At 48.7% G+C, this 24,224-nt stretch overlaps 10 protein-coding genes across 10 annotated transcripts; 8 read left to right on the top strand and 2 right to left on the bottom strand.

Moving 5' to 3' along the window:
- Positions 1-85: 85 nt before the first annotated feature.
- DFJ58DRAFT_838264 (uncharacterized protein) lies at positions 86-687 on the bottom strand (the record flags this gene model as incomplete). The annotated part of the gene is made up of 3 exons (XM_041392445.1): positions 86-263; positions 284-496; positions 611-687. 3 exons carry the CDS (start codon positions 685-687, stop codon positions 86-88), a joined length of 468 nt encoding a protein of 155 aa, XP_041247992.1.
- A 345-nt stretch (positions 688-1,032) lies between these two features.
- DFJ58DRAFT_130224 (uncharacterized protein) lies at positions 1,033-2,673 on the top strand. Its single transcript, XM_041378778.1, has 2 exons — positions 1,033-1,319; positions 1,380-2,673. Exons 1-2 carry the CDS (start codon positions 1,263-1,265, stop codon positions 2,571-2,573), a joined length of 1,251 nt encoding a protein of 416 aa, XP_041247991.1. The 5' UTR covers positions 1,033-1,262; the 3' UTR covers positions 2,574-2,673.
- Positions 2,599-3,592, top strand: DFJ58DRAFT_723952 (uncharacterized protein; the record flags this gene model as incomplete). The annotated part of the gene is made up of 4 exons (XM_041385075.1): positions 2,599-2,766; positions 2,803-2,958; positions 3,018-3,396; positions 3,453-3,592. 4 exons carry the CDS (start codon positions 2,599-2,601, stop codon positions 3,590-3,592), a joined length of 843 nt encoding a protein of 280 aa, XP_041247990.1.
- A 365-nt stretch (positions 3,593-3,957) lies between these two features.
- On the bottom strand, positions 3,958-6,506 carry DFJ58DRAFT_714466 (kinase-like protein; the record flags this gene model as incomplete). The annotated part of the gene is made up of 13 exons (XM_041384025.1): positions 3,958-4,104; positions 4,156-4,482; positions 4,525-4,585; positions 4,615-4,671; positions 4,722-4,937; positions 4,990-5,070; positions 5,123-5,196; positions 5,253-5,535; positions 5,593-5,622; positions 5,674-5,780; positions 5,839-5,906; positions 5,962-5,986; positions 6,042-6,506. 13 exons carry the CDS (start codon positions 6,504-6,506, stop codon positions 3,958-3,960), a joined length of 1,941 nt encoding a protein of 646 aa, XP_041247989.1.
- A 380-nt stretch (positions 6,507-6,886) lies between these two features.
- DFJ58DRAFT_679240 (uncharacterized protein) lies at positions 6,887-8,074 on the top strand. The gene is made up of 2 exons (XM_041383175.1): positions 6,887-7,553; positions 7,604-8,074. Exons 1-2 carry the CDS (start codon positions 7,007-7,009, stop codon positions 7,726-7,728), a joined length of 672 nt encoding a protein of 223 aa, XP_041247988.1. The 5' UTR covers positions 6,887-7,006; the 3' UTR covers positions 7,729-8,074.
- Positions 8,075-9,142: 1,068 nt separating this feature from the next.
- On the top strand, positions 9,143-10,976 carry DFJ58DRAFT_723949 (uncharacterized protein; the record flags this gene model as incomplete). The annotated part of the gene is made up of 2 exons (XM_041385074.1): positions 9,143-9,239; positions 9,301-10,976. The coding sequence occupies 2 exons, from the start codon at positions 9,143-9,145 to the stop codon at positions 10,974-10,976; spliced, it is 1,773 nt and encodes a 590-aa protein (XP_041247987.1).
- A 3,175-nt stretch (positions 10,977-14,151) lies between these two features.
- DFJ58DRAFT_769234 (uncharacterized protein) lies at positions 14,152-15,379 on the top strand. Its single transcript, XM_041388999.1, has 4 exons — positions 14,152-14,548; positions 14,615-14,737; positions 14,787-14,964; positions 15,015-15,379. The coding sequence occupies exons 1-3, from the start codon at positions 14,198-14,200 to the stop codon at positions 14,943-14,945; spliced, it is 633 nt and encodes a 210-aa protein (XP_041247986.1). The 5' UTR covers positions 14,152-14,197; the 3' UTR covers positions 14,946-14,964; positions 15,015-15,379.
- A 196-nt stretch (positions 15,380-15,575) lies between these two features.
- Positions 15,576-17,613, top strand: DFJ58DRAFT_904531 (uncharacterized protein; the record flags this gene model as incomplete). The annotated part of the gene is made up of 4 exons (XM_041394915.1): positions 15,576-15,963; positions 16,029-16,212; positions 16,266-17,100; positions 17,135-17,613. The coding sequence occupies exons 1-4, from the start codon at positions 15,632-15,634 to the stop codon at positions 17,611-17,613; spliced, it is 1,830 nt and encodes a 609-aa protein (XP_041247985.1). The 5' UTR covers positions 15,576-15,631.
- A 28-nt stretch (positions 17,614-17,641) lies between these two features.
- Positions 17,642-18,948, top strand: DFJ58DRAFT_130040 (uncharacterized protein). The gene is made up of 3 exons (XM_041378776.1): positions 17,642-18,379; positions 18,438-18,831; positions 18,883-18,948. Exons 1-2 carry the CDS (start codon positions 17,755-17,757, stop codon positions 18,791-18,793), a joined length of 981 nt encoding a protein of 326 aa, XP_041247984.1. The 5' UTR covers positions 17,642-17,754; the 3' UTR covers positions 18,794-18,831; positions 18,883-18,948.
- A 4,226-nt stretch (positions 18,949-23,174) lies between these two features.
- Positions 23,175-23,825, top strand: DFJ58DRAFT_742960 (ricin B lectin domain-containing protein; the record flags this gene model as incomplete). The annotated part of the gene is made up of 5 exons (XM_041387234.1): positions 23,175-23,309; positions 23,360-23,461; positions 23,520-23,590; positions 23,644-23,704; positions 23,763-23,825. 5 exons carry the CDS (start codon positions 23,175-23,177, stop codon positions 23,823-23,825), a joined length of 432 nt encoding a protein of 143 aa, XP_041247983.1.
- Positions 23,826-24,224: the final 399 nt, after the last annotated feature.

The following is a 24,224-nucleotide window of genomic DNA, read 5'->3' as shown; positions in this document are numbered from 1 at the left end:
TAGGCGTACACTGGCTGGAGATGCTCGAGGTCGATATCTTCTTTTTGTGGCGTGATTTTTGGAGGCAATTGTTAAAGATTTTTTTTCAGGCCCCAGCACAGGGGATTATCCGTATGTCAGGCGCAATACCCGGCGTGATGACGCGACCTTGTTCTTTGAAAGCAGTCTCTGCTTCTGCAGCAGTAGCAATCGCCTTTGCATGATCGAACTTGAACTGCTTGGGCTCTGCACAACGTTTGGCGGTGACCTCTTCGGATGTGAGTCTTACAAGAGAACAACGAACCTTGGCCCTTCATTATTATTTACTTGTCTAGCCAACCAACTGGGACCACTCCTGGAAAGGTCTCCGTTTCCAAAGGACCAGCGGCACCATAAGAAGGTAGCATCACCAGAGCTTGAGACCCAAGCTGAGCGGGTGAGAGGGTCGAATGACGTGGTGCAATCGGGTTGAGTAGACGGGTCAGGGAGTGCCAGTCCGAGGAGTGTAATGTTGACTCTAAAAAGATCCTTAGGAATGGTGAGTCTATATTCTGGCAGTTTGTGCACGCCGCAACGAAGGCTCGAAAGACGCACTGTTTGAACAAGACATTGGGTTTATGAGCGCCATCACGGTGACGGGTTATTTGCGTCCAACTCAGAATCCAAGGCTTCCTCAGCTTCAGGCTTAACTTCACAGATCACGCTCATTCTCGGTCAATTTAGTCCTCTCGAGTTTTCACGAAGCCTGATTATTATACTGGATTGATGATTGGCGTAAATGACCTTCATGATCTCGTGCTCGCGGACATAACCATCGTAAATCCTCTTGTTGTCATCGTCTCTCTAGCCTTCGAAGAAGATAGCGGTGTCTGATGCTTTAGCATACTTCCGATTACGGGCATCATTGAGACAAGGTGAACGAACACCTGGAGAAGTTCAGAATATTGTTCCCGGGAGAAAAACGTTGGAGACTTGAATTCGGCCCTGAATTTAGTAATTATTACATAAAGCCTTCGGGTCCGACCTACTGAATTGCGGAAACCTGCCGCTTCACGATTCACGACAGGCTTTGGTCAACTTTTGGTTGATGGCCCGTTGATCAAAACTTGGTGCCACAATCAGAGCGCTTACAAGGTAAGCGCTCATCACAGCATTTTCAAGCAAAGACTTCATGTGTCCGTACGATATGCCGCAGCCGCATTGGAGAACGTTTACTAGATCATTGACAGCTATTTTCGTTCTACACTGCCCAATGTTCATTGTCAGTACTGAAAGCTACCAATATGCCCTTAACTGCACAAGAGAGAACCGCTTTGAAATCTTTGCCCAAGCGTATCCAGGTAAATCCAATTTTTGAATCTCCTGCACGATCCCAGACGATGTCAACTGGCTTTTTCCAGCGCTCAGCAGACGGAGCCCTTGAAGGCGTTGTGCATGATCTCCGCAAACTCTATATATGGGTCGATAATTCCACCGATGTCGAGGCGAACATGGCGTTGCTCCCTATCTTTTACACTCATCTGGATCCAGCTGTGATCCCCGATCAACTTCTGCCGACCGATGATGTCCAAAAAGTCGTCATCTTGGCCAAAATCTCATTGATGAGTATCGTACAAATGTGTGTTAGCTTGCGTGGAGTTCTCAATGAAAGTCTCGCGGACAAGATGATTACGGATGCACTAGTGCGACGTTGGGACACTCTCTTTCCATGGCTGCAGTTCATGTATCGGCATTTTCTACCTTTCCCGCCTCGAAGGGACCCTCCAAAAGGTTTCGACGTCTGCGATGTGGAAGCAGTCTCCATTACAACTCGTGCCCTCTCGCAGATGGCAGTCTCCGTTGCAGGACAACACCTAGTCCAGACAAACATAGCTGTTCAACAGTTCATTGCGAAGCTATGGCTTTATATTGGGAAATTGAAGGATGAGGATTTGCTCCGGCATGACGCATCTTTTCGGCATGATGGGAAGGAGGGCGTCGATGATGAAATGACGGGACACGTGAGGAGGATTATGGTCGGAATCATTACAACGTGCATGGGTGCGCTTCCAGCACCATCTGCTCTGCCTACTCTGCACAATCTACTTGACGCAATGGGTGGATACGAACCATTCGTAGCATCGGCACTACGATATATCCGGTGGTTCGGGAGGAAGATCGGTGATACGAACAATCGCACGACTCCAAATTATGGATTTGTGACCGCGATGATGGGATTTGTCGATGCTTTATCAGTCTCAGTCCGCTTTCTCTCCTTGGTCAGCATCATGGACGCTACGTGCCAAGAAGAGCTCATCTTGCGTGGCGCACCTTCGGATGTTGTGACAGCTTCACTTCAAACATGGCCGGTTCTCAGTGGTACGAGGGTCACTTCCTCAACGGAAACCTCGACTGCAGATAGATGCACTATGATCCTGGAGGATACCTTCGATTATATAGATGTGATACTGCGTCAATCAGAGGCGTGTATTCCAGCTCTATGTCAGGTCCTCGATGCCGGATTGATCCAGTTGGTGCTGCAGGGTGGGTTCCGCTGCCCGCAGATGGCCTCTGGTGTCCTCAAGCTCATTCCGCAATTTTTGATGTACCACTAAAGTATTGCACCACTTCCAAAAAGCAATGGATCGAACTGCCGATGGAATGGCTCGTCTTGGACCTCACGCAAAGAAAGACGATGAGGTGCACCAGTCATGGATTTTGGTCCAGCAAGTGGCCCGTCAGATACTCAATATCTGCAGGAAAACCAGTCCACTACCTTTTTATGAACAAAAGTGTGCGAACTTAGAGGTATGTTTGGGGTTGGCTTGATTCAGTACGCCATAGGCTTATGACGTCTCCAGTGTCCGTATGACAACGATAAACGTCCGCACTATCGGTGCTGTGGGTGTTTCGTCGCACGATATTGTTCCCGGAGTTGCCAGAGAACAGATTGGAAGAGCAGACATCGTACTGCATGCCCTGTCCTCCATTCAGCTGGTGGTTCGTCTCTCAGTTACAAATATACGACATGTACTGACCGACTTTTCAAAGGTTTTGAGGGGTCCAAACACATTCGCGGTAGTCTTCCTCTCATCATGCTTGTGGAAACTTTCAACTACTCGCTATACGCTGACCGAATACAAGAAGCCATGGAACAAGCACGAAAGGACTACCCAGAGGATATTGATCGTCTAGTTTTGGAAACAGACCTTTCAGCTTACCCAGTCACTTTCTCTGCACGACCAGTTCAACAATACGCTGATAAGTTTGACCCCCGGTTTGATCCTGTTATGCTCAAGGAGCTAAGAGGATTACCTGGAAAGCACATCCTGATGGCCCTCAAACTCAGAGCAGGCCGAGAAGAATGCGTAGTACTCAGTCCGAGGGTGGGTCTTACACTAGCTTTCCAGTGGCCGGCTGCCAAGGAAGAAGAAGCAGGTAACAATGACTATGCTTGAATGGGAAAGGCAGGATACTCAATTGCTCGTTTTTAGTGCTGTCTTCTGTTCAAGAAGCGTTGGTTTCACGCCTCGCAGTAGGTCCAGGTAACGTGATCAAAAGGGGAGAAGGCTTCAAAGTGGTAGAATACAGGCAGCAACCGATGACCCAGTCCACGACTTCGTTTAATGGATAATTTGGTTCGTCATATACCTGTTTACTGGCTTGGTTGAGAGTAAGATATGCAACATACACGTCCATACTATTTGGTCGTTAACCCTTGCTCGGCACTGGTGACTCGATGACATTGTTCAAAGTTCAAACGGTGCTTTACGCTCTCGGACGCTAGCGCCTGCTAGCTTGTATGTAAAACAGTGCTCATAATAATATAGCAATGGCGCATGCAACAGTACGACATTATACAGCAATTTTTGAAGTTTTCACCGAACAAGTAGCTGCTGAAACTAACTGCGGCGCGGAATATTGCAAGTGGCAAAACCACTTACATCATAATCATGTAACTCGAAAGATATTTGGGTCATCAATGCATCAGATTCCAATTTAGCACCACCGAATTATCACCACATGCAGCGCCCCAAGCATCAAAGAAGCTTCGAGACCATCAAACATCGTGTCTAGAATGGCGAGAAGTCCTACGATGGCGAGGAGGACCGGGCGGGAGGGCCACATAGATACTGCCGACAATGTCTGTAACAGCCTCATCAACACGACGCCCAAAGATGCTTTAATGAAACGTACCTTCGCAGCGAATATGCACGCTTTAAGCGTACTAACCCACGCAATCTTCGGTGATCGCCAGCGTAGGAAAGTGAGATAATGTACTATCAAGTCCATCGAGCCAGCCCGACGATCGGGAAGTGGGGACGGGAGACGGAGCATGGGACTTTTTCTATCCAACGTCTCAGCAACTTCTTCCAGCATGTGTTCTGTAGGCGCCAGGGGAGCATCAGGGAGAGTGTGTTCGTTCTGAACGGCATCAGACTCATCAGGTTTTCGTCGCAGTGGGATGAGAGACTTGTTGGAAGGAGGGATGGATGGCGCCACAGGATCGAACTGAGGCGTGAACTATTAACAACATGATCAAGTATGAGAGGTTGTTTGACTTACTCGTCCCTCTCGCATAGCGCCCACGATGCGCTCGCACGAGGGTCTCAAAGAGGGGTTGATGCTCAAGAGGCCCTCGAGCAATATCAGAACGAACGCGGGAGACGGCGGGACTCGAAAGATGTTACAAGTGCAGACGTTGACCGGAATCTGAGAGCTGGTCTATAACAAGATCACAAGAGGTTTTGAGTCAACCGTACCCAGTATAGCCCAAAATTTCCTGCTCTAGCTTGTCCATCTTGTCAGCTTCATTATATGCAACGGCTTCTCCTTCCGTTGCGTAGCGGTAGGGTAACTTGAAGAAAAGCATCTTGTGCAGGATCATCCCAAGAGACCACATGTCAGACTTTGAGTCAATCTGTCGGAGAAGTCCTGTGAGAGGCGATGGAAGGGACTCCGGTGAAGCGTATTCAAGACTATGCTAGATTGAGCGGGCTGGAAGTCAAGCGATGGCAACCGAATACTCACGTTCCCGTATTACCTGATCGAACGCCACTCGACCGTACCATATCTCGGGAGGTCCCAAAATCCGATAACATTGCTCGAGGGCTGCACATAACAATTTTAGCATTGGCATTACAACCGGGAAAAATGCACTTACATGAGTCTTCCTTCGTCCCAAGTCAGTAGCACGTTACCAGGCTTGAGGTCCAAATGAAGAATGGATTTATCATGCTTCAGATATCGAGCATAATCAGTATGCCAACGTTGGAACATCGATCATAACACACCAAGAAGGCTAATCCGTGCGTTACGTCGGCAAACAAACTTTGCGCTTCCTCTGCACTGATCAGATGAACAGCTTTCCATGAGGGACGATTCCCGAGGCTATTGGTTCTTTCCTCCATCTCTCGGCGCAATCGCTCGCGTTCCTCTGGTGGGGCACGCTTCATGGTACGGAATGCACGGATGCGTGCAGATGGAGTTGGATCGTCAGGGGCAGGCGATGAAGAGGATTGCATGTGCGGTAGTCCGATTGAACGTCCCAGGCGAAGGGAAATAAAATCATCCAAACTGACAGCCAATCTTCAGTACTGATGGTCATATTCTTATACTCGAGGACGACGTTACCTTCCTCCTTCCGCCCATTGCATGAGAACGCTGTGCGATCATGGTAAATCGATCATCATCGGTTAGCCTTTCCGTACTTACTGTAGGGTAGGCACTTTCGGCCCAAAAGCGGAGAACTGATAAGTTTCCAGCCATGCGTGATGATATGTTACTATATTGCGATGGTGGAGAGACTCGAGAAGTCGAATCTTGGTGGCACAATAATGTCAGTGTGCATGATGTCAGCATATCACCACAGTTGCGAACCTCGCGCAGTATGTTGAGCAGGTAAGAGTGGGACTCTCCTATTGCGATTTTCTTGACAGCAAAGTGACCTAAGATGCTCGTTCAGCACATTAAACTATTAACTGTCGCAAGCAAAATGCTAACCAAGTGGTTCCCCATCAAGGACATGCTACCCGCAGGATTTGAGAAATAGTCATATAAGGATGTAGTGCAATTCAGCAGACCTGGCAGAGATATACACTTCCATTTGCCCCCATTCCTAATCGATACTCCTCCTGAAAAAAGGCCTTGAAGTAGCCTTCTGCCATGGTTTCTGGAGGGAAAGCACCATGTCGGCTCCCACTGCCACTCGTAAGAGGGGGACTAGATGGCCTCGAGGACGTCTGATTTGCGGCAGCAAGAAGCTGAAAGTAGTTTGATGCTCGGGAATGCGATCCAGAATCGGACCGAATATCGGAAGAGCCATTTCTATCGAATCCATTGGGAAGAGGACGATGACAGCAGGGACACAACGACGAGCCTGAAAAATCTAGTGGACCAGAGGATTTGGTTATAGATAGAGCATGCGACGTTGGATTATACAACACGATCTGATTAGAGGCCTGGAAGATTGGCTGCCATTCGGGTTCCAGAGGTGCTAACGCCACAACTGGCTGGTTCGGAGAGGGTGGTTGACTTTCGTCAAACATGGTACACCGCTGAAACTAGGAAGTAGTCGAACAGCTGCGGTTCTGGATGGTCGTCGTGGTAAGAACTTGAAGTTACGTTTGCTAACAGACACTACCGGGTATAATGATACGTCAAGCAGCCCCTGCACACGACTCCACAGTTGATGTAATGTTGCTGCAAGGTCGTGCTTTATTCAATGGTATCGCACAGGCTAAAGTAATATCGGCTTCGCAAAGTAAATATCGAGAAGGTGTTTCGAGCCTGTGGAGGTGTTAAGCAAAGTCGATGATGGCATAGCAAGGGATAATCAAGCGCTATGTATACCGGTCATCGTCCAAAAAAGGAAGTCAAGCCCTGCCAAAGGAAAAAGAATTGCCAGCATCCAGATTCCAGACCCGAACAACGTTTTTCCATTGATTTCGCCGCTTGTTCCCGCCTATCTTGTTGCCCGTGGTCACGGCAACTTGTCGTCTTCGTTTGCTGTCATTCTTTGATTTTTAACAGTCATTTGAAGCTCAAGATGGGCGGCGAGCTGCATTACCTAGAAGCGCGTCAACAACAGGGAGGCCAATCTCAATCACTATCTCAAACTCAGTCTGGCTCTGTGTCAGGCTCACAGTCGCAGACTGCGTCGGGCACTACTTCCTCGTTTCTATCCATCCCCCAATCAGCCCCTGCTGGGCTTCTTACCGTCACTCAGCCCCCCCAGCAGTCGACCTCTTATTTCAAGGTTGCTCAGAACCAGTTCATTACGTTCGGATGGAATTTCAGCTACATCATAGCCACCCCCACTCACCTGACCGTTTCCGCTGTCTGTGAGAACGGAAACACGTACCCCGTTGGCCCAACCGATGGCGTTATTCCCGGAACTGCCACCAGTGTTGTTTGGGATGCGTACACCTACCAAACCTCCCATCCTAATCTGCCGCTCGCTCAGGCACAATACACCCTCAAAATTTGGGGAGACGGAGGGCCTGACGCTGTACGCGAACCAGGCGTGCTCACGCCCAACAGTGCGCTGCAATTCGCGCTGTATACGCCGCAGGCTTACACTCCCATCAACAGCGGTAAGTGATGTCTACACGACCGCCGTATTTTTACTGACTCGTCCGAAAAGGCTGGTCTTGTGCAGGTTGTTCTAGCGCCGTATCGCAGCATATTGCGCACCCCACATTCATTGCCCTCATTGCCACCTTAATGGTGATGTTCATCTCTGGCTCAGCTCTCTTGCGACGAATATAGGACACGTTGCGAATGCACGTTCAGCAGCTTGTTGCATTCCAATTTTCATGATTAGGAAACACTGTCAGTTACATCATCAGCCTCGCGTTCATGAACAGACGATACGGACCTTTGATTACAAATACTTCTGGCATTCATTTCTTGATGGACACTTTTGTTATCTCTAACTCATAAGAGTATATCAGTTCATAATGCACCCTGGGTTCGTTTTGTGGATTGGGCAGACTGATTTCCACGACGTCATTGCGTTGGCTATTTATTCAAACTAACCTCAATTGATCGCCGATCCCAGCCATATTTTCTCTTCTGCAGTGGCCTGGTAAAAATAACATCACGCAGTAGCCGCTGATTGGCGGCGCAGTGGCGGCGGGTGGCGACCGACTTTGTTCCCACTGAAACGATTAGGTGCCTAACCGAATACCACATGACTTTCGTGCAAATATTGCCTGTTACCTGCGTCTTCGTACCACCAGCCTTTGTCACATTGATGGCCTCGGACGTCCAAAGGGCCAGCCAAGTCTGATCGCGAGCTTATGACATCGATATCGGTTCATTGGTCGCAAAGCCTAGCCGTATTTTTTATTTCTATAATTGTAAATTGATTCCAGCGCTTTATCATCATTCAACCACTTAAGATATCGACAGATTTTAATGTTGGGCTGTAGAATATAACGTATGTGGTTACTTACAAGCAATCATTCTGATACCTTTTCAACTTCTAGCCTCCCGCGGACTGTCCATGTCAACATTCGTTAACTGGGATAAAACCATCTCTCTTGCGGTTGCGCAGTCCGGCACGCTTGGAAGACTCTCTTGTGTGTTGCGACGATGCCGCGACACCCAGAGCATCGGTAAGAATATGATGGTCACGGGAAGCGAAAACCAAAGTCCACGTTCATTCCATGCATTGCTGTAGTCAAGGCCGCTCGATGCTGTGAATCATCGTGGAATTGGTATCCAAGGCTGCCATCAGTCATTTAGTGCTTCTTGCTTCTGAACCTAGTTTCACCTTGCCCTCGGAGGAGGTAGAGGGGCACAAGCGCATACCAAATAGTCAATCTGGGCGGCTTTAGATGTATTAACTATCGGGTCCCGAACTTGTGGACCTGTTATCTATCCTCGCTAGCGTCTTTGACCTTCCTTTGCTTTTCGCTCTATGAACATAGCAGCATAGGACGTCACCTATCAGTCCACGTCACGTTCAAGAGAAGCTAGTTAACGACGCAGGTGAGAGACTTTCTCACTGACCCGTGCTCACGTCGGGGCAATGCAAGTCGCCGTTAAGACTTAAATACTAACATATCAACTTCATGCATCAGATCAACTCTCCCAGCAACCACCATTTTCAATGATGGTTTTGCCTGCATCGCCGGGCGCAAGAGTGTCAGTGAGCACGGATTTAAAGATAGAACCGATGGCAAAGGCGCAGAAGGGATTCTTTTCGAGCCTCTTTTCGCGCCCACCCAAGCCGTCTGCCAAAGCTGTGATAGGGCGGCCCAGAGCACTAGTGGGTAAGGATCATGAATATATATCTTGCGTGAAGTCAAGGTATTGATTATCTGCATCATTCAGCGCTCTCGCATACTCGAAGTCATCCACTGGCACCTACAAACAACTTAACACGGGTACAATCCGCTCCACAGGCCTTGACGCCGAATCTTCCTCAGTGCAGATTTAGCGCTGTCCCTGACGTTCCTCGGTTCAAGTCCATGAAAGACAATTTGCATGAACTTGGGCTCACCACTCCTGTTGTCCTTAGGCAACCTCAAATTGCGGGCAGTGAAGCAGTATTACTGTCACAGTTAGACAGGGCAGCATCTCATCAGGCGGACATGTTCTTCCAACGCTCGCTATCGTACAACATGAGTCGCACCCCGTCTGAGTCAAGGCACGAATCGTCTCGAGGAAACGCATCTGTGGCATCAGATCACGCTATGAATATCGAACTGCCAATTCTGAATATCACCTCCGCCGATGCACAGTTCGCCTCATCACCTCTCTCAGCAACAAGTTGCCCGAGCAGTGGTCAGGCTAGTCAGGTGGATCTAGTCGATAATACCACGGTGTCCATGTCTACTGCCCCTGATGAAGCCCCGCTATTTGTCCAAGGTGGTAGTAACACTTCAGATAGAGAGCCACCTATCCCATCGTTCCCATCGGTAGCAAGTAGCTCTTCTACTCCACAGTCAAAACGGAGTCGTACCAATTCATCTACTCTTCCGGGAGGGCCTCGGACAACCCCCGGTGGCTCAAGCGACCTGAACAGGCGAACTTCCGTTGCTTCCGGGCGCCCCGAGCATCATGTACCTGCAGAGCCAGTTTCCTTGTTTCCTGTAGACGAGGGATTTTTTGGTCGTCCAAAACTACCCCCACCACTCAAGATCATCCCGAAGAAGGGCAAAAAGCACCAGCGAACACAAACTCTCGCTGCCTCCCCCCCACCCACAACCATCACTCATGAACGACCTCTTACGCGAGCGTTATCCACACGCTCCCACGAAACACATCAGACGACAGCTCGCCGAGCGCCGGCTACTGAGCCAGCAGGATTGTTCCCCATACCCAACAGTTTAACGTCCAACAAATCTGCGGTCCTCACTCGGAGATCATCCGTTATCTCACATAGCAGCAGATCCGCAGCCTCCGGTCCACCCCCGGTCCGGTCAGACAATGAACTTGAACCATCACCCTTGCGCACGCAAGCACCTAATAAGCGCTCTCTATCACGAATCAACAAATCCACAGCCCCCGGTCCACCCCCGGTCCGGTCAGACAATGAACTTGAACCATCACCCTTACACACGCAAGCACCTAATAAGCGCTCGCTAGCACGAATCAACACACAAACGACAGCTACTTCGCATCGGTCTCAGTTCTCCACCACATCAGCGCCTGAGTCACTCCAAGCGAAATGGATGTGGACTCCTCCCTCAAGCTGGTCGGGTCCTTCCTCGGCTGTCTCCTCTGAAAGCGGGGATAGTTCGCACAAGAAGGCGTTTCGCTTCCGATCAAAGAGCTCATCTCGGTCTGCCTCTATATCCAAGTCTCTCTATTCATATCCAAACTCCTCATCGCCGACGCTCAGCCCGTCCGCCACAACAAGATCTGGCAAGGGGCGTGTGTCTCCAATAGTAGAAGACGGCACCGGTGTCATCGTCAAAATACAGGGACACGAAGGTGACTGGGAGGCGGCGGCGCTCAAGGATGTCATTCCTCGCCTGAGGGAAATGAAGAGTTCCGCTCCATAGAATTAGGAAGATACTTTGCAAAATCAAACAATGCAGTGCATGATAGCTTTGTCGATATGAACACTGTACCAATATTCCCATGTGTTCCATACTTCCACATTGATTGCTTAGTTTACACTTTGTTTTTACAATCGACATACACGATATGATCAAGAGATGACTGGGGGGATTTTGATGTTAAAATCTCGACTTGTCGAATTGCGTGTATGATCTGAAATAACAAAACAGAGTTCTGGCTGTTCATTGCAAATTCGGAGCTTTACCACTGCACAGCTTTGTGCAAGGGCTTTGCTTTCCAGTAGTTTGAACTGCTGTCCGCAAAATCTGACCCCGGTTCTCTCCTCGAGACGAGCAGAAAAGCGGTGCGTTCATCGCAGCGTCGCAGAGGCGTTAACGTTCAGAGACAACTCTATTGCATTTGCAAAGTGTCCAGTGGCGTCACGATGAAAACCGTGCCATAAATGATGATCTTCTGTGTCTAGACCCGTAGACGTGACAGATTGATCGCATAGTTTGATAACAGTCAATTGTTATCATCCGCAGAAGGGGCTGTGGACCTCTTGTCGTTGGAGTCAGGCATCGCGAAAATGACAGTTGCGAGCCGGAGTCACTGAAAACGCCGCCGTGAGCCACCATCCGCAGCTGTTGTCTAGTAAGTTCGACAGAGTCAGAGGAAAATTCTTGCTGTGCGGACAGTCACGTATATGCTGCAGTCAATAATATTTGGAAAGGGAGGGGTAAATGCATGTGATAATTTGTGATCGGGGTTTATTCGAGATCTGCAGAAGCTTGAGTTTGGCTTGAGTGCTGCTTATGCGAAACTGTCATGTTACAAATTACAATTGTAACGCAGCAACCAACATTCTCATTCAGCCGAGCGAGCATTGTGAGACGTATCGGTGCCGCACTGCGCGGGGGTTCGGATGAGTGTTTGTTGATTGACCTTCGGCTTACCTTGAATGGAGGTGGCAACTGGCAAATTCCACATTCGGGTGGTTTCGAAGGATCAACGGGGAAAAAAGGAATCGCGACGTAATATGTCGGACAATAATCATTCGCCTACTGGATGAAATCTGAAATAACTCAAGGACAGTGATAATGCTCCTTCGCCAGGAACTGGCCATTCAATCCATGGATCAATATTTGGATAGTAAAAGGATGCTTCTAAAGAGCAATAGATACAGCTGCGTGCTGAACTTGGTGCCGACTGCGGAGTACGCTGTGTTAAAATTTTGACTTATGTAACAGTTGTTGGGACCTACAACACGGAGACCCCGAACTCTGCCGAACTACCGACATATTCTTGACAACCACATTTATGATTTCACGCTTTTCGCTGTCCTAGACTTGTGGACTAGTCGACATCACTCCTGGAATTATGATACGCTAGAGTCCCCCTGTGAATGCTTCTCAGAACGAGAAAAATCCAGTGCAACCACAGCACACTCCACCCGCAATCCGAGGATGTATAATGAGACTGAACCTTGTGCTTGGACCGTCTGCAAGCCATTTTCAAGCATATATCCTATGGTTTTTAAGCAGGGCTCCTGTTTACATGTGCGTTGTTAATTTGTTATATGTGTATGAGTATATACTGAATGCTGTAATAGGAAGTCTTTGTACTTCCTGATGATCATTGATGGCTCCGAGCTTTCCAGGCTATCTTGGCCTATCACTCGACTGAGGTCTCCTCATAATATAATTCCATTATACTAGTGCTGTCCTACTCAGCAGTGCATGCGAGTTAAAATTCCCCAGATTGTTGTTCATGCAACCGCGTTCCCCGCCCAGCCTGGGGGCAGTGACTAGTGAAGCGGTACATTCCTCCGCTTCGACCTTACGTATCACTTGTTGGGCTGAGTGCGTCAGCCTACCAACGAGTATTCCGTTAGCATCTTCCGCCCCCCCCATGCTAGTTCTGGGGTCTGCTGCCTGGTTCAACATTGTCTTCGCGGTTTTCTAGAGGGAACCCGTATTTTCGTCGGCACTGAAAAATCACAGCCCCCGGACGCCATGTACCTTTTGGGCGCCATTCCATATCAGTCTTTGCTTCCGCCACTTCATCCTCCGAATCTTCTGCATGTGCTGTTTTGATATGTGTGGGTTGCACTGCATTTATTGACCATTTTACCGATTCCTCGAAGCCGATATTTCGTAACATCTCGTGGCCCCGTTAAATCGCGCTGTGTGGCGGTGGCTATTGGCATCTTTTAAATCACGGACCACTCGGTTTTCCCATCTTGTTTTTAAACCCATCTCTTCCACCTCATGACCTCCCCTAATTCATTGTGAGACCACAGGCTGTATATCTTAACACACTCAAAGCGTCACACGATGTATAGCTACCCTCCCCACAGTGATCAGGAGGGCTTCCCCGATTTCGGTGGCGCACCTGAATTTCATCTGCAAGCTTATTGGCACGACCAATGGCCTGAAGCGCAACAGCCGTTACAACAACAACAGTCCGAGGGTCATGGCATGGGAGATGCAATGTTAGGTCTCAACGAAGATCAAGTACGTCCACTACTCGGTATCATTTGATCTAAATATCTAACTCTCCTAACTCAGATCCCATACGCCACGGAGTTCGAAGGAATTGGACTCGCTGACGATCACATCTATGCTCCCCAGCCTCACGCGCCCCAAATGTATGCCCCCCTCGCGGGTGGTGTACCACCAAATGTACCGGTGAGTTATCAGCTGGAAGCGATGAGTACCATCATTGAGGATGATTTCCAGTATCCACAGCATTACTTCCATCAGCTTCCATTTCATGAGATGGATGACATTGGATATCTGTACCAGGCATCATTCGATACCGTGATGTCGGGTCCTGCACTGGAGCACATCAGGAACATTCCTGTAGGACCGCCCCTCTCAGAGCCCCCGTCTCACTTAACCACGACGCTGCCCCCCGCTCCACCTACAGAGCCCACAAGCCCGATGACATCAAGCTTAGGAAGCAGTCCACGGTACAGCCCGATGCCAACGTCGTACATTAGCGGTCCCTCGACACCAAGTCGATTGAATACAAGCGGTGTGATCATGCACAGCCACTCTCCAGCAACGCCCCTAAACAGGGCGTCTCAGAGCCCAGGCTTCTGCGGCCCGGATTCTATGACAGGAACGGGCTCCCGGCAATCCCCGATTTCTCCGTCGCAAAAGCGGCCCTTGGAATATTCAGCAGATGATGTGCTGGTGTGTAATATCTTGGATTTTGTATGAATATCATTAACAACATCATGCAGCATGGACGGAGGGTTGCACCGCGTCACGCCGGCGCCTCCAACGTCCACTCTTCACCGTCGCCCGGAGGGATTAGTCCAGCTGCCTTACCGATCTCGTCAAGCGTTCCTGGCCGAGGTCCGACGGTCCCCCAACAGTTGTACAATGTAGGGACCACGCATGCTTTTCATTTCACCACCGGAAGTGGAATGCCAGTCGTTTTCAATGTCGCAGAGGGAGCCGGTATCCCTCTGCAACTGTTGCTGCATCGGCAGACAATCCAACTCCAGGGAGGTAATGATAGCATCTCAGACATGTCCGGAGATACAATCTCCATTCGCATTGAGGTAAAGGATCTGTCTTGTTGAAATACTCGCCAAGCGTTGCTTACGAAAATTGATGTGATCTACCAGTGGCCGGGCTACAAATCATTCACGAAGCAAATAGCTTCAAAGGACTGGAAGAAAACAAGGTCGCCTAACACACGCGAAAGGTTGGCGATGAAAGTTGCGGGCGCCGTCCAATCTTTCTTCAAGGTCAGTCTATTAAGAGCATAATATTTGAAGTTTACTCACCCCTAAACAGAAACATGCGAACACTCCATGCGATCCCCCGGATTCGAGATGGCGTATCGGTCCTAATGGAATCCGCTTCGAGGATCTCGCCCTTGTCTCACTACACCGCGTGTCACAAGGAAGTTGGCAGCCCAAACTGTGTCTTCTTCATAACGATTCTCAGCAGTGATATACCCTTCGTTTGACATGTATGCCGTTTTACCCTCCGGCTATCTCTGATTGACACATGTCCTCGCAGATGTCATTCAAGCATTTTTATGTTTGCACCCTGATTTTATATTAGGCATCGAGCATATTATCAAGCATATCTTCATCAAGCATTTGTTCTCATTTTCTCATTTTCAATCACGCAGCCAGTTTGGTCTGGTCATCATGGTGGTATCATTCTAAACCATCCGGGCATTGCATTCGGGTGCTTACACACTCGACATCAAATTTTTATCGCAATTTGTGGATAGAATGGCATAGTTTTCTTATGTATATTTAATCTGCATGGTTCCATAAATTTATTTCAGTCGGCTACTGATGATGTACATACAAACAGTAGTACTGACTCAAAAGGACTCAAATGACTCTTATGAAATTCTGTTGTATTCGCCATCATGAGCGTGAATCGGGAAGTACCTGGACGGCCTAGTCCGACCGTCACCAGTCTAGGAACGTCTTGCCACAGGAATTTCTACATCAGGAACACCGCGGGTATCTAATAGCTCCGATTGAACTCCGATCTTCGATAAGCATTTGATAGTGGATACATAACATTTTTTAATTAGTTTCAATATACAACGTAATACAATTTCTTGAACGGTGAAACTTAAGCTTTGAACTTTGAAGTTCAGGCTTACCATAACTCGTATGATAACAGATCTCCAAGAACACCGCTGCATCTATCTTGACCTTAAATCACCTCATTCACTATGGCTCAAACACAACTTGAAGGCGGCCAGTGCATCGGCTCACGACTTTCCCAAACTCACATTCATCCTGGAGCGAGGGAAACAGTTCGGACCCCGCGTCGGTAGACTGTGCTTGACACGACCATCCGATAGTCCATCCAACCATGTAATCGACATCCAAACACCTAATTTTCTCATCGGAACATCTCGTGGTGCAGTTCCACATTTCTCAAGGGACCATGTTCATTCAGCGAAAGGAATCAGCTGGATCAATGTACCTTTTGAGTCTTTGTGAGTTATCATTTACCCTGCCATCCCCATATGGTGAATAACGCTTCGGATGCTGCGATTTCAAGCCTCGAGCAAACACCCCCAGTACCCACTTATCAGACGGGATCGCAGCCACTACATAATTTCTTAGGATTCGACAGTTCAAAACATATCGTTTCGCTTTCACTTCGAGATCCTTTGGATGCTCGAGAGATGCCTCCAAATGGAAATTCGCATGTTTCAGCTTCATGCATGCGTGGTGTGAGGAAGGTGATTATAAAGGTAGAGTCTCCTCTGTCAAAACTTTTCATTTTCATTTTTAGGTCACGCTCGCAGACTGGCGATCGTATGTTCTGACGATGCAGCCTGATATCGCATTTGCTCTCAGTGATACGCCGTTTACTGTAGCCCCGCACTCGCAGAAACGCTTGACTAAAAGCATCGAGCGGAGTGCGGCTTGGCTCGCAGATCTGTTGCGTCCTGTTGAAAACGCGATGGATGACTCACGCACGGAGTCAACTCCTGCTACTTTGAATGTCTTCGTACATATGGCTGGTGGTACTTCGACCTCCGCAAGGAGGGCCTTTTCGCATAGCCTCACGGAGACTCTTCATGGGCTGGAAGCAAACGCCGTGAAACCACTGCTATGTTTGGATGAAGGAGTAGCTGGATATGTATTTGACCTAGCCGCCCTTCATGTCAGACCAGCTCCTCTCTCGACCCCCAACGATAGAGGCGGAGGCATCGAAATTGCAGAAAACTCTTTGATTCTGCAGAATTCAGAATCATTAGCTCAAACACCAACACCTAACACGGCTACTACACCCACATCGCTCTCGTCCAGCATGATCGAACCTCTCTCTCTCATCTCACTGACTCCCACATTGGATGAGCTCCTCCGCGCATCGTTAGAACCCCTCCCAATCGCAAAGCCACGCCTTGTCACAGATGTTCGATCCCCTCATGAAATCCTGCGTTTGATCAGAGATATTGGAGTCGACGTATTCGATGCGGGATGGGCCGTAAAAGCAGCTGATATTGGGGTAGCTCTCGATTTCATTTTTCCGGTGCCCAGCGGGCACGATAGTAGTCCAGACCATCGAAGACGCGACATTGGTCACAACCTGTATGATGCGAAGTACGCTCACGACTTCATCAGTTTGTCAGACGCCTTCCTCGCTGGCCACAACAGTAACATCTTCGTCTGAAACTCCTGTCTGCCCCTGCGCTGCATGCTCTCCAGTTGCCCCCACGTCTCCTATTCACCACAGCAAAGTTGACGTTCAGTCGCACCAAGCGCATTCAGAGGACGGCACGAGCCAGAAAAAATTCTTACCTCCTTTCACACGAGCTTACCTGCACCACCTTTTGCATACCCATGAGATGTCTGCACACACACTCCTTGTCGCACATAACGTCGCCGTCCTTGATGCCCTGCTTACTGGAGTGCGAACAATTCTTTTGGGTCATGCTGATCAAAATGAAGCAGCAGCTATTTTTGCTCAAGAGGTCACAAGGTTTGAAGAGGTTTATGATGGAGCGATGTCGGTGCTCCATGCTGCTCGGGATAACTGGAAAGACGTGAAGTACGCACGGGGTAAAGGAAGATTGGCGCGGGAGGCACAGAAAGACAAGGATGTTCGATCGGTACATTCAGCTGAAGTACAGTAGGTTTTGGTGTAATGACGTTGGGTACATATTCTCAGCATACATACCCCTAAGATGGATTTGATGTTCGTTCCCAGGATGACATAATCAACAGACATGTTCAACCTCAGGCTCGTCCATCTGCATTAACTTAATCCATTCTGCATGAGTACAAAAGGGTACTTCGCGTTTCCTCCTTCAACTCCGGGCACATCAAAATCATCATACCCCGCATTTATACCCCAGTCCCCCAATACCAAAGAGACACTCGTTGACAAAAGTGGACCTGAGAAAGGGGACGAGACGCGTAGCGAGAAACCACCACACGATGAAGATCGTATCAATCGACTTCACAAGGAACGGGAGCTCATAGAAATGAGCGAAATAGAGTGGGTTCGAGGCGGCGGAGTTCTGCGCGACGCACAAGGGCGGCGCGATAAAGCCCGTACGGAACGCATTCGCGCAGAGCTCAAGCTACAAGAAGAAGAAAAGGCAAAAATGGGTAGATGGAAAGAGTACGACGATCGGTGGAAGGCACTGGCCGCGTCAGATAAGGCTCTCGCATTCGCAGATATCCCATGGCCGCTCCGGACAGCGCCTTCCCCCACAGATACCGACGCTTTCACGCTACCTGCGATTTCAGAGTTTCTGTTCGAGTCTCTTTCTGTCCGGAGTAACACGGTCACGAAGAAGAGTAGGATCCGCAGCTCGATATTGCGGTGGCACCCTGATAAGAGCTCATTGGTTGTTGGCAGGGTTGTGGCTGATGACGTGGATGCTGTTCGAGAAGGTATTCATGCTGTGTTTCACTGCCTCAAGCGTCTACAGGATGACGAAAGAGATAATAGTAATACCGTGTAACAAAATACATGCCTTACTAGCATTCTGCGAACGAATGACGTTGAGGTTAACGTTGAATTCAACGCGTAGTACAGAACTCAACATGTGTACGTACGTACACGAGGCTTGTGCATGTACGATTGCGCTGCGTTGTACACAGCTGCCTGTTAAGTATCTCGACTCCTTCACTTCCCTCCGTCTCATATTCCCTCTGACCTATCTAACCCACCCGACCAAAATGCCCTCTCCGCCGCTCAAGGATTTTTTTCAAGGATTTCCATCTAAGCAAAGTATTCGCAGTTCGATTGAGGCGCCTCGCAGAGAAAGGACGTACACAACACAGTTCGACAATCACCCACCATGATGGCAATTACTCCATTCCTGCAGATATCCGAGTCCCTGGTGAGTTGCCTATTCCTTCACCTACTCTACAGTCAAATTCATCACCACTAGTTCACCCTGGTTCTCTGGCCAGGAATCCAGGTCTCGAAGTCACCATCAATATTTCCTCCACCACATCCTCCCGTGGCGATTCCTCTGCCCGCAATGCTTCTGACATGGCTTAGACATTTTTGCCTTTAGTCCAGGGCGTTGCAGGTGCAATTCCATTTGCCGGTCCTCCGATGCAAGCTGCTATTAGTGGATTATTGTCAATCCTCCAAGCCATAGATGTGAGACCTTATTTTATTACCAGGATGTTTCTTGATTCAAAGGCCGCCACAGAGACGTAGTCAGAATAAGGCGGACCTAGATCGTCTGGCGTCACGACTTCATCGGCTAAGCTCACATCTGTGCAACGCCCCGACTGCCCAGGATCCCTATGAAAAATACCGGAGGGATTCCATAATTGGGTACGCGCTTTGTTGATGTAGCCTTAAATTTACCCGGCATTGAGTGCGCTTAGGATTCTGCAAGAGACCTCTGCCCAGCTGACAAGGTTACAAAAACGTCGTCTCGAATACGCATCCGTCACACAAGCTATCGCTGGATGCTCCATTGAAATCGACCGTTATCTGTTGGAGTCTTTGGTTGTTTCCTATTCTTTATGAATTGGCAGGATTTGCTCACTACCCTGCTTGACTAGTGGTCATTCCAAATGGAACAAAGTCAAACCGCGCGCGGACCAGCCTGTGACACAGTTAACCGCGGCTGTTACACTTGGCTGTGTGACACTGGTTGACGCAACAGGCCACGAACATGCTATATCAGTGACCTTTTGCACCTCATTTCAGGTTTGTCTCCCCAGCGTAAAATCCGTATTTGGAAGCTTGCTCATCAAATTCTCTTTAGCAACTCAACTCGACGCTCCAGGCTCTGTTCAAACGCGAGTCGATCGAAGCTCAAATCCAGAGACGGTATATGGAGCAAGGACAGTACGATTTGTGTATTGACGATGACAAGCAAGTGACCCGACTTACAAGCCATGAATGGCCAAGCATTGAAGCAGGCATGACGATCGTCATGAGGGTCGTCTTTGAAGAGAAGACGTACTCTACAGTCGAATACAAATGTCATTTCTGCCGCGCTGTCAATCACATTAGCGCCAAGTATTCGCTTCAACGCCAGGCTAGTTGCTCGATCAATTGGTGGGTATGTTTGTCTTCTGGCTGCTGACGGTGCCTGACAATCGGAAGTCGACTATGCACACGACGATTTCAAGTCTCCCACGGAGGCTACAGTGCAAGGCGGAGCACACAATCCTCTAACATTGACTCCGTTCCCAGAACTGAAGCAGAAATGCACCTGATTCGCAACTTTCACATCACTATCAAACGAGGTATCAGGTTCGCGGAAGATGGCAAAGACGATCTAATTCCTTTGGGTTATGTTCTACGTATCAAGAAAAGGCGCGAGGAGAAAGCAAGGTTTCTTCGCGAAGAGCGCGAGAAGCGAGAAGCGAGAATTGGAGGAGGGACGGCGCAATTGACTGTATGTTGCCATGAAACTTCAGGGCTGCTCAATTCATTCAGTTCGCCAACAGCTCGAGTTCACCAGGGATCCGAGCGGGGTTGGGCCTGTTGAGGGTTAGGAATGTGAATGACAAGGTTTAGTGAGGCTTGGGATATGCTTTAAGACTGCTTGTAGATAATTCTGCACCAAGTGTTGGTGCTGCGCACTATTTAGGTACGAGTCCCGTCTACTATCTAGGACAGGTTTAGTGACGCTTAGCGGTGCTTGGTTCCCAGGTGAACACAGGTGAACTCGAACTTTTAGAATTGAGCAATCAGAAGTCGAGCATGCAAACGAGGATTTCAGGTCTCCCACAGAGGCTACAGTGCAAAGCGGAGCACACAATCCTCTAACATCGACTCCATTCCCAGATCTGAAGCAGAATTGCACCTTATTCGCAACTTTCATATCCAACAGGCTGTATGTTACCATGAAACTTCGCTAGCAGCCTTAAACTGAAAGTTCGATGTATCTTCCGCTCTCAGCCTGTGTGTGATCTCGTCTTTTGACCTATTCACCCGATGCTGATGGTGCCGCGTCCGTGTGCCGCTCTCAGAGAGTGTGTGATCTTGTCTTTTGACCTGTTTTACCCGACGCTGATGGTGCCGCGGCCGTGTCGTGCTCTCAGCTCGTGCATGATCTTGTCTTTTGACCTGTTTATCCAACGCTGATGGTGCCGCGGCCGTGTCGTGCTCTCAGCTCGTGCATGATCTTGTCTTTTGACCTGTTTATCCGACGCTGATGGTGCCGCGGCCGTGTCCCGCTCTCAGCCTGTGCGTGATCTCGTCTTTTAACCTGTTTACCCGACGCTGATGGAGCCGCGACCGTCGACCGTGTCCCGCTCTCAGCCTGTGCGTGATCTTGTCTTTTGACCTGTTTACCCGACGCTGATGCTGCTGCGGCCGTGTCCCGCTCTCAGAGAGTGCGTGATCTCATCTTTCGACCCACTTAATCGATATTGATGCCCCGACAAAGTTCCGCTCTGTCAATGAGAACGCGCGTGATTTCAATGCTGGTGGTGCTTCGGCGACGGCCTATTCACATAGGGTGTGTGATGTCGTCTCTTGAAATGTATCCTGCTTTTTAACCTTGACGCTGTTAGAATGAGTTTCTCGGTGATAGTCCAACGATATTCCTCCAACTAAGACATTTTTCATCCTCACACGGTATGTGATGCTATCTTTCCGAGCGAACAGCTAAATCTAACTTTTTCATTGCGCTCTCAGATCGTGCGTGTTTTTATCCCAATCTATATTATAGCACGTCTTTCAATTGCGAGTAGCAGAATATGGGTATGACCGCTTCGATGAGATCGAGGAAGATGGTAATGATGATTATAGAATGGAAGACTCAGATGATGGGGAGGATCACGAGGAATGGGAGGATTGCGATGATGGGGAGGATCATGAGACAAACCATTATGGCGAGCTTTGAATATGGCATGATATTTACAGTGAAGACTTGGCACTGATTATTTTAAATCACTCTATCGAGGAGATATTGAAGGAGGCTTGCAGTTGCTGTATGCAGACGAGTTTCCCGAGTAGCCGAGTAGTTGCTTCGCAGCAACGCGCGACTGCACGTCGCTTGCCGAGCATCCTGGAGAGATCTTTTGTGGTGATAAGATCATTACCGTCCTTGTCCTTGCCGGTCGTCGATATGATTTACAATCGGCAGGTAGCCTGTAGGGAGCGGGGGATTTTGTTTTTATTTACTCTAAGTTTTGTCGTAGTACTTTATGCCAGTTATTTGATGTTGCGAAATATATTTGAAAGAGACATAGCCTAGACAATGTTTCTACTGGCGCTAACTGCCTCGCACCATGTGGCAAGCCTAAGAAGAGACTCAACCATTGTCATCGCCTGGACACTATGTCTGGAATCAAGGTCGATCGATTCCATCACTAACCCACAAGATTGGTATTGCGTGTGTCCTGTACAGATCAAAGGTTTTCCGTCATGTGACGATTCCAAAGCGCGCACTATCCAAATTCAAACCCAGATTTACCAGTCCTATCGACGGCTTGCCTCATTAGACGGGCTGGTCACCAGTCCACCCCCTTGCAGTGATCTTGAGTCCATGTTAGTAATCGAACGAATTGATGTGATAAGGGATCCAATTTTTCTGGATATATCACTAGCACATTTGGATCTGCGCATTGGCCCTAGGATCTTGCTCGGCCATCTGTTGGATCAGTGATTTCAACCTTCCAATCGGCAGCAAGCCACCGTGTATCCCGCTACTAGATGACCCTTTAACCCTTTGTTCTGCAGTGACTCAAGCAAGTAAGTGATCTGCAGTTGTTTCTGACTGAACCGATAAATTTCTATCCAGGATAACATTTGATGACAGATTTGAAATTATATAATCGCAATGAGCGACTCGGACGAGGTAACGCCAGTGCGCAAGCAAGGCGGTTTTCCCTCTGGTTTTGGTCGCTGATTCGTCAATTTAGAAAGAACTTATTTGATATACTTCCTTCCTTTCACAATAAGAACTTATCAGACAACCCGGGGGAACTGGTTTCGTCGATGCTGTGTGATCAGCTCTCCTATGTGGGGTTAAGCGCATTCCATGCTCTGTTACATGTGATACTGGCCACAGTCATTATGCGGTTTGCATCCGCGGGATCAAACGTTCCATCCTTGCATATGCTGGGGAATTTTCCTGATGACTAACAGCCTTTCTTCAGCATATAAAGGTTGTCGTGTTTGGTGGTCACCTCCCAAGCTTCATCACTTGTAGCAACTGCCAACTCCAAGTCCCATTTACTTCAACTCATAGCGCATCTTATCATGCAGAGCGGCACTTACACAATCTACAACGTCGAGTTTTCCAAGCAGGTCATTGACCTGTATGGAGGCGGCACCATCGATGGCACCCCTGTCACGGGCTATAACTACATGACCACCATCAATGAGAACCAGCGTGTTGGTATATATTCCTTGACTCAGAGTGTGCGGGCTGACGATCAGTGTAGTGGACCGTGCAAGTCCTCGAGAAGGAGGGTGATGACCAAGCCACCGTCAGATTGATCAACAACGGAACTGGAACATATATGAGGGCTGAGCCAGAGACTCTGGTAAGAAATGCATGTTTGCTGCTGTAATGTACTGCTGTGACGATCTTTGAATTTACAGGGCGCAGGTGTCGTCGGCAGCCACGTCGCTACGAAGTGGACACTTGTCAAACTGGAAATGGGGAATTACATGTGAGTGATATGACTGTAACCCGTCGTCATACAAGTCACTCATATGTGCATAGGATCAAAGGCCAGCAGGGAGAGCTTGTCTTCTCCCTTAATAATGGCGATAATAGCACTCAGGTATGCCCCAAGCCTATTATATGCCAGGACAGAATAACTCACAGTTCATATTTGGTAGATCACGCTCGCTCCCCTAGACGACAGCGACAACAGGCAGCTTTGGACCTTTGACCAAGAGTAATCAAAGTCAGCCTGTGAGAGAATGGTTAGCGAAAGGCATAACGAGCCTCATGTACAAATTTCTTGAGTTTGAATGATTTGTATTGCATCGTGTTCATGTTGCCCCAGAGGCCAGCGCCATCCAGTACTGGTTCAGCATCAAGCCTTCTATGGTGAAACGTGAACGAAGACGTGACTTTTGCATATGCTCATACCACAATATTGTCCCCTTGGTAAGGCCCAGTGGTCCTGTGCAGCACCGAGGAGGTTTCTTTTATATAAAAGTCGTTCGAATGATTGGATGCTGCGATTCCTCTCTGAAAACTCTACAAAAAGTGTGAGGTTCCGTGAGAGATTGTGTCTACCTAGGTGGTTCGTCTGTTCTTCAACTTGAACGTGTGTACCATAAGTCGCAAGCCCT

This window comes from Suillus subalutaceus, assembly GCF_016647625.1.
Source record: "Suillus subalutaceus strain FC151 chromosome Unknown DFJ58scaffold_16, whole genome shotgun sequence".
Lineage (NCBI taxonomy): Eukaryota > Fungi > Basidiomycota > Agaricomycetes > Boletales > Suillaceae > Suillus > Suillus subalutaceus.
Note: the sequence above shows the minus strand (reverse complement) of the source record. Positions and strands in the feature narration are given on the sequence as shown.

Coding starts and splice junctions, on each gene's coding strand:
- DFJ58DRAFT_130040 (XM_041378776.1), top strand. CDS start 17,755: ATGAGTACAAAAGGGTACTTCGCGTTTCCTCCTTCAACTCCGGGCACA. Junction 18,380..18,437: donor CGTGGATGCTGTTCGAGAAG/GTATTCATGCTG, acceptor AAGAGATAATAG/TAATACCGTGTAACAAAATA.
- DFJ58DRAFT_679240 (XM_041383175.1), top strand. CDS start 7,007: ATGGGCGGCGAGCTGCATTACCTAGAAGCGCGTCAACAACAGGGAGGC. Junction 7,554..7,603: donor TTACACTCCCATCAACAGCG/GTAAGTGATGTC, acceptor TCGTCCGAAAAG/GCTGGTCTTGTGCAGGTTGT.
- DFJ58DRAFT_769234 (XM_041388999.1), top strand. CDS start 14,198: ATGAATATCATTAACAACATCATGCAGCATGGACGGAGGGTTGCACCG. Junction 14,549..14,614: donor CAATCTCCATTCGCATTGAG/GTAAAGGATCTG, acceptor GTGATCTACCAG/TGGCCGGGCTACAAATCATT. Junction 14,738..14,786: donor CCGTCCAATCTTTCTTCAAG/GTCAGTCTATTA, acceptor ACCCCTAAACAG/AAACATGCGAACACTCCATG.
- DFJ58DRAFT_130224 (XM_041378778.1), top strand. CDS start 1,263: ATGCCCTTAACTGCACAAGAGAGAACCGCTTTGAAATCTTTGCCCAAG. Junction 1,320..1,379: donor CTTTGCCCAAGCGTATCCAG/GTAAATCCAATT, acceptor GGCTTTTTCCAG/CGCTCAGCAGACGGAGCCCT.